At 31.1% G+C, this 7,963-nt stretch overlaps 1 protein-coding gene across 6 annotated transcripts; it reads left to right on the top strand.

The window, feature by feature from the left end:
- The first annotated feature begins 641 nt into the window (after positions 1–641).
- Positions 642–7,782, top strand: LOC116852776. 6 transcript variants are annotated; one of them, XM_032833429.1, is made up of 6 exons: positions 642–1,706; positions 2,322–2,708; positions 5,127–6,380; positions 6,473–6,680; positions 6,806–7,008; positions 7,168–7,782. In XM_032833429.1, the coding sequence occupies exons 1-6, from the start codon at positions 1,232–1,234 to the stop codon at positions 7,542–7,544; spliced, it is 2,904 nt and encodes a 967-aa protein (XP_032689320.1). In that variant the 5' UTR covers positions 642–1,231; the 3' UTR covers positions 7,545–7,782. The 6 variants fall into 6 exon arrangements, with proteins under 6 accessions (XP_032689320.1, XP_032689319.1, XP_032689317.1 ...); XM_032833426.1 differs by having other exon boundaries at positions 648–942; positions 1,205–2,708; XM_032833427.1 differs by having other exon boundaries at positions 648–1,141; positions 1,205–2,708.
- Positions 7,783–7,963: the final 181 nt, after the last annotated feature.

The following is a 7,963-nucleotide window of genomic DNA, read 5'->3' as shown; positions in this document are numbered from 1 at the left end:
AGCCAATCAACGTATGAAGTCCCAGAAGTATACTTGTAGTTCTTGCGGAAAATGGCACGTTGATTGGCTATCGCTTTAACTCTCGACGCTCGATGCTCCCATGTAAAGGTACCTTTACGGAAAAACAACATATTGATTGGCTGTCGCATGATCTTCCGCCGCGCGGCAAGCATTATCGCGTCCTGTGTGCAGAAGCCATAAGGGCCTTTGCACGTAGACAAATTTTAACCGTAATTATAAGGTCATAAGAAAACTGACCAATCACAGTCGATTATTCCTCGAACGCAAGGAGAATAATCAACTCTGATTGGTCAGTTTTCTTACGACTTTAGGTTATGGCTCTTGCACATTGGACGCGGTAATGTTTGTCGCGCGGCGGAAGTTCACGCGACAGCCAATTAATATGTTGTTTTTCCGTAAGAGCTAGAAGGTTATTACGGAAAGCAGCATATTGATTGGCTGTCGCGCGAACTTTTGCTGCGCGGTAAACATTACCGCGTCCTGTGTGCAGAAGCCATTACGGTTAAAATTTTTTTACGTGCAATGGCCTTAAACTAAAAGTGGCATCCTTGATTACGGAGAGGGGACCTCATCTCAGAGGACGCTACTAATGAGCGCGTTCAGCGCAAAAAGCGCTCAGTGAGCAATCAGCGATTATTGGTTTTTACTGTTAGATCCCTAAACCTAGACCAATTACATTGACGAATTACTCAACTGTTGTGCAACTGTTGGAATACAGTTGAGTTTGCTAAACGCAATGTTGGTCACGTAAAATGTGATACAGTTTGGAGAGAGAGAGAGAGAGGGGCCCTGATATAATTTATCAGACACTTAATACAGGGACTTCCCAAGTGAGTTTGTGGGTGATTAGAACTGTGCCACGTCGAATAAATGTCGCAGATGTACTCGATTTGTTTTATATAGTGTATAACGTTTTACAAGGTAAGGAAGTTTATTTTACGATTTGCGTTAAAATACTGTGTGCAATTTTATGAAAGTACAATTCTTTAAGATACATCACAATATTTTTTTCACACTACTAATACTTGATACAGACTACTAATTTGCTTCCTTTGTTATTACACTTTGGAAAGAAAAGTGAAACTCTTGTGTGTTGCACACAATTAATGCATATTAAAAGGTAGTATTATAAAACAACTTAGTCTAGATTACTTTAGTCAAAGAACTATTTTGTTTTATCTAGATTATGAGAGTTTAATCCTGCTTGAAAATGTACAAACATCTACTGGTACAATGTATCACACGTTATAATAACCAATGGTATTGTTATTTATGCAATTCACCACAGTTAGACTTGAAGAAAGCTAAGAGTCACTTCCAAGAGACTCATTTAGAGCAGATAAGTACCACAAAACAAATATTAGAATTCCTTGAAAACTCTGGTATATCAAACAAGCAAAGCAAAGAGCTTTTATATAATGGAGTTGTTTTACAGAATTTACCAAATGAATTTACCACAATTTATTTTTGTATAATTTGCAAATGTAATATACCTACTTTAATCCATGTTTACGAACATATAAAAGGTAGACAGCATACAAAAAAGCTAGTATTGGAAAAAGAAAAAGAAGCTAATATTGAAAAGGAAAATTTCACAACTGTCCAACAAAATTTAAGTAGAAAACAAAATTTAGAAGATAAAATTGTGATCAAACTTGTAGAACAATTGGAAAATATAATGATAGATTGTATCAAAGTAAACGATGGATTACAAGACTATTTTTGTAAAATTTGTGAATGTTGGATACCTACTTTAAACAATGTCTGTGAACATGTTAAAGGAAGGAACCACCAAATAAATAAAACAGCTAGTACTACAGAAGAAAAACCTCAGAATAATTCAAATAGTTTCCCAAGAGAAAGAAAAACCCAAGAAGAAAATTTAATGACAGATTGTATTAAAGTAAAGGATGGATCACAAGACTATTTTTGTAAAATTTGTGAATGTTGGATACCTACTTTAAACCATGTCTTTGAACATGTGAAAGGAAGGAACCACCAAATAAATAAAACAGCTACAGAAGAACTACCTCAGAATAATTCAAATAATTTCCCAAGAGAAAGAAAGACCCAAGAAGAAAATTTAATGACAGATTGTATTAAAGTAAAGGATGGATCACTAGACTATTTTTGTAAAATTTGTGAATGTTGGATACCTACTTTAAACAATGTCTGTGAACACGTAAAAGGAAGGAACCACCAAATAAATAAAACAGCTAGTACTACAAAAGAAAAACCTCAGAATAATTCAAATAGTTTCCCAAGAGAAAGAAAAACCCAAGAAGAAAATTTAATGACAAATTGTATCAAAGTAAACGATGGATTACAAGACTATTTTTGTAAAATTTGTGAATGTTGGATACCTACTTTAAACCATGTCTGTGAACACGTGAAAGGAAGGAACCACCAAATAAATAAAACAGCTACTACAGAAGAAAAACCTCAGAATAATTCAAATAATTTCCCAAGAGAAAGAAAGACCCAAGAAGAAAATTTAATGACAGATTGTATTAAAGTAAAGGATGAATCACAAGACTATTTTTGTGAAATTTGTGAATGTTGGATACCTACTTTAAACCATGTCTGTGAACACGTTAAAGGAAGGAACCACCAAATAAATAAAACAGCTAGTATTACAAAAGAAAAACCTCAGAATGACCAAGAAAGTTCAAATAACGATACAGATAGTAAGTGTTATATTTTTATTTAAGTAAGAACTTTAATAGGATTTTGTAAAAGAATCAAATATGTTTCTAAAGAAATTCAGAATGGAAATAAGTGTAAAAATTAAAGGTTTTTTTAATTATTTTCACAGCAATATGGTTTCTTACTGTTTTGTTTGCAAGAAGAATTTTTTTGTTAATTTAAAATTATATATGCGAATTAAAAAATTGAGAGACAATTTGATGAAAATGCTTGCCAATTTTTCTTCAGAAAACATCAAAAGAAATCAATTATAGTTATATTTTCTGCAAAAATATAATGATAAATTGTTGTTAATTTGGTCATTCTTATCAATAAAAAATATTATTAAAATAGTGATCATATAACTTTCACAAAAGTAAAAATGTGAAAAATAAAAAGTTTTACATAAATTCGACAACTTTAGCGATTTTGTAACTTCTCGAACAATAAAAATATGAAAATTTTCACATAAAATTTTTTGCATGTTCACACTAGAGGAAAAGATACATGATTGATACTCTGGATTTATTGAATTCAATTCCAATTCTTGAGTTTCTTTTTTAAATAAGTCTAATTGTTTGTATGGATTAATATTTTATAACTTATCTTTCTTTAAAAGTTTTCCAAAGGAAAAAGAGAAAATTTGTTTATTTTTTAAATTTTTTTAGTAAAATATATAAAATAATCCTTTGATTTAATTAATATCATAAATATGTATATGAGGTTAAAAGCTAACATGGTAGAATATTAAATTTTGATTTAGATATAAAGGTCAAGATAATCATGAAAATATACAAGATTAATTCGAATCTCTTTTATTGTTAAGGGGATGCTGAAGCTGAGAACTTTAGAATATTAACTTTAGAATATTAACATTTTTCTGCAAAGTTTACGTCATATTGGTTGTATAAAATTATAAATACTTTTACGAAATGAAAGTATGTGCGAAAATAAATAGAAGCATTATTCAATATGTGACAAAAACCCAAAAAAAATTTTAAATGTAAAATCTCAAGCTGTCAGTATAATATCTGCCTAATCCAAAAGTTCCGCGGCTTGTACGTATCGAAATATTGTGGATACTCCAAACAAAAATTTTAAGGGACATTACTATACCTTCGCATTTGTATTCAGAAGCTTAAAGGGATAATGGAGTGGATAACGAATTCGAACAATGGTTGCGTTCAGCAGAGAAAGCTGCTTTGCAACTGTTGTAAAATTCATGAATCTAATTGGAGTATGCTTTTAATTTTAGTTAAATCCAAGAGCATGTACCAATCAAATTCACGAATTTTACGAGAATTGCAAAGCAGTTTTCTCTGCTGAACGCAGCCAATGTCGATATTGCAGAGACGATAGTCACTAACATAATTATACTATCTTTTCGTATTTTTTCTATATATATACAGAACTTATGAATATGTGTTGCTTTGTTTTACCATATTCAAGGGAAAACCTAACCATTTATGTATAGAAATTTTTTTGCAAACTTTTTCGATATTAAGCTTCCAAAGGCAGATGCGAAGGTAGAGCAATGTTCATTAAAATTTTTCTGGAGTATCCACACTTTCGGTATATACAAGCTGCGAAATTTTTGGATTAGGCAAATATTACGTTAACTGACAGTTTGAGACTTTACATTAAAAATTGTTTGTTTCGTCACATATCGAGCAGTGCTCTTATTTATTTTTGCACGTACTTTCAATGCGTAAAAATATTTATAATTCTATGTAATACGACGTAAACTTTGCAGAAAAATGTCAGTGTTCTGTCGGTAAAGTTTTCAGCTTCAGCATCCCTTAAGAATATCGGGAAAGTTTGCAGAAAGATTTCTACATATGCATGGTCAGGTTTACCGCTAAATATGGTAAAACAAAGTAATATACATTTACGTAAGTTCTATATGTACGAAAAATACAAAAAGGATATAATTGTGTTAATGACGATCGTCTTTACGTTATCCACATTGTAAGGTGACCGGACGTGCCGATTTTTTCAGGACAGTCCCAATTTCTCACCCTTTGTCCCGAATTTTTTCGAGTGCTATTCGGGACACCGATTTGCCATCATTTTCAATGATTGTCGAATAATTTTCGGATCTCTTAACCCTCCTCCCCCCACTCCCCGCTTTACACATTTATGAAGTGTCCTGAATTCAGGGCTGAGAAATCTGGTCACTTTAATATTGTTAGAGTTCGTAATTGACTTCAACATCCTCTTAAATATAATTTGTTTTAAAGTTAACAGTGAGATTGGGGCAAGTCGTGATATTAATTAAGACATACAAGCTGCATTTATTTACCTGTTTATTTCCTGTGAATATATATTTTACATATAAAATGTACCCACATGTTAATGATTGAAAAGACATGATAAATTATCAAATGTTTCTGCTTATTTACAATTATATCTTGACACAGGTGATACATCTACATCGGAAGAAGTCAGCACAAGTCAAACGCAAACTCTAATTTGTACCATGAATAAATCAATCAATCCATCAATTAATATGTCATTGGTGGAACATAATGTAAGTAAAACACAAGAACTACAATGTGTTGACAATATTCAGCCTGTGGCTGCAGCTAATACCAATGAACAGGATATAATTTCATCGCAAGATAAAAAAGCTACGTCTGGCTTATTTATATCTTCTGATATATTTAATGAAATAAATACATTGTTAAGTACAACATTAAAACAACAGTGCAGCAAAACAACATCGAAAACAACATCAAAAACAACAGTGCAGCAAAAAAGAACTCCTCTTGGACGTTACAACATAATGTATCCAATAGATTATTTGCGCTTTGAAAAGATTATGTTCTCTTGTCGTGAATGGAAGTTAAGCAAAATCAAAGAAAATTTGAAGTTTTACATTCCATCTACTGATCAAAATGTTATTTGTCTAATATGTAATGTCAAACATAGTTCGTGTGATATACAAGTATGGTACGAACATATTTCTTGCAATAAACACAAGCAGCTTTCGGACAAAAAGTCAAAATTACTGAAGCAACTGATGAGTGGAGAGTCTACAAATATCGTATGTCATGCTTGCAATACAAAAGTAGAAGAAAATGTGATCAGCATACATATAAATGAAGCTTCGCACAAAATGAATCGTGACAAATTATTGACACAATTCGTGTCTTTAAATTATTATGATAATTTATTGATAGAGACATTAGATCCTCTCTGTTATGCTATTCAATATTTCGCTTGTGTGCCATGCAAAAAGAGATTCAAGATGAAGGTAGAATTTATGGATCATCTCCATCTGAACCATATAAATTCTGTTAAATTTTATAACAGTTGTAAAAAGTTTAGCTTCTGTGTAATATGCGCCATTCTCTGGTATGAAAATGAGGCTTGTTACTCGAAACATTGTTCACATCCGATACATCTATATTTAAAAAAGAGCAATGATTTCGCGATTAAGCCACTACCGCAGGAGGTGACAAAATTACTGAAATATATTGACCAAAATGTTGATGCTCTGTTTAAAGCATCGGAAAATGTATCGATTAAATTGAATACAAATCGAGTCGTCAGTGATTTAGAGTATACTTTAAAATCACACGATCTCTCTGCGGTAAAAGTACACAAATATGGCTCGAGATATACTGGCTTAGCAATGTTGAATAGCGACTTCGACATATACCTTGATTTTGGTAAGTATAGCTGTTCATCGTATACTTATGTGATATGATATATTCTAGATATATATTTGTAATAATAGGATGAAATTTATATTCTGTAATAGGCGGCGAGTGCAATGAAGCTGAATTAGCCAAAAGCAGGAACAAACAGATTGAGAAATGTTTGCGTGCTGACTATAAGGTTTGGAAAATAAAAGAAATTCTAGAGAATACCAGAACTCCTATCATAAAACTTATACACATATCAACGGGAATCAACTGCGACATTTCTTACATGAATGGTCTATCAGTGGAGAATTCCAAGTTTATTAAGTATGAATTGTTTATTGTTCTTGTTATTTCTGAGAAGTTACATAAAAAAATATATATATATTTACAGTATTTATAAATAGATTTTTTTAAATATCTATATATATATATTTTTTTTTTTAATTTAGGTCCTTTAACAATGCATACTTGCCCTGTCGAAAATTGATATTATTTCTTAGGAAATGGATGCATCTGTGCAATTTTACTGGATTAGAGAATATAACAAATTATGCTCTCGTCTGGTTAGTTATTTTTTATTTGCAAGTTAAACACGGAATACCGAGTGTTGCATCATTAATCAAAAGGCATAAAGAATTCAAAATCATTTCTGGTAAATATAGCAAATTACCTATGATATATAATGTAGATATTTTATATATATATATATATATATATATATATATATGTGTGTGTGCGTGTGTGTGTCATATAATATATCCGTCAAAAAGCTTACATTCATTTAAAATTAATATATTTTGTTATATTTTAGGTTGGCGAACTAGTGTCAGTTACACTTTCACTATCGATATACCAGAATTACCGATGCATGAATTGTTGTTAGGTTTTTTCAAATTTTATGGAGAATTCGATTACATGCATTCCGTTATATGTCCGTTGTTAGGCAGAGAATGTGATAAGCAACTGTTTGCAACTTCTCCCGACATAAAATCGACATTTCCTGAGGATATGGAACCGTATGTGACACATTTACAAGGAAAAAATCGGGAATTTTTTAGAATTGACTCAGCTATGTGCGTACAAGATCCATTTGTTCTCTCGTTCAATATAACAAGAGCCGTGCAAGTTTTAACGCTCCGAAGCTTTAAGGAATACTGTAAAGAAAGTGTATCGATATTATCGACGTAAAATTACATTTTACTAATCGATGAAATCGACAAAACAGTGACTGTTTGACCAATTATATTGGTCAGTTGGAAGCATTTGTAGTGTTTAGTGAAAGAGAGAATTCTATTCATAATTATTACTTATATATTTTATATTGTATGATATGTTTTATATAATATGAAATTAATATTGATTATAAAATCGCAATTATGTCGATTGTTGATCGACATAATGGATAATACATTATGCTTCAAAATAACATTGTTGCTATTCTATAGTTTTCATGAAAAAACTTTAATCAAATTTAGATTATAATAATATTGATCAAACACATGATTGTATTCTTGTTATTTTTAATAAAAGATTTGTATGTGGTATCTAGGCAGTTATGTTCGGTACATAACGCCATACAGATATATATGTGTATATATATATATATA

The sequence above is a fragment of the Odontomachus brunneus genome, unplaced genomic scaffold (genome assembly GCF_010583005.1).
Source record: "Odontomachus brunneus isolate Ranch 3 - 2012 unplaced genomic scaffold, Obru_v1 Obru_scaffold_256, whole genome shotgun sequence".
NCBI lineage: Eukaryota > Metazoa > Arthropoda > Insecta > Hymenoptera > Formicidae > Odontomachus > Odontomachus brunneus.
The sequence above is the reverse complement of the archived record's forward strand: the minus strand, read 5'-3'. Positions and strand labels throughout refer to the sequence as shown.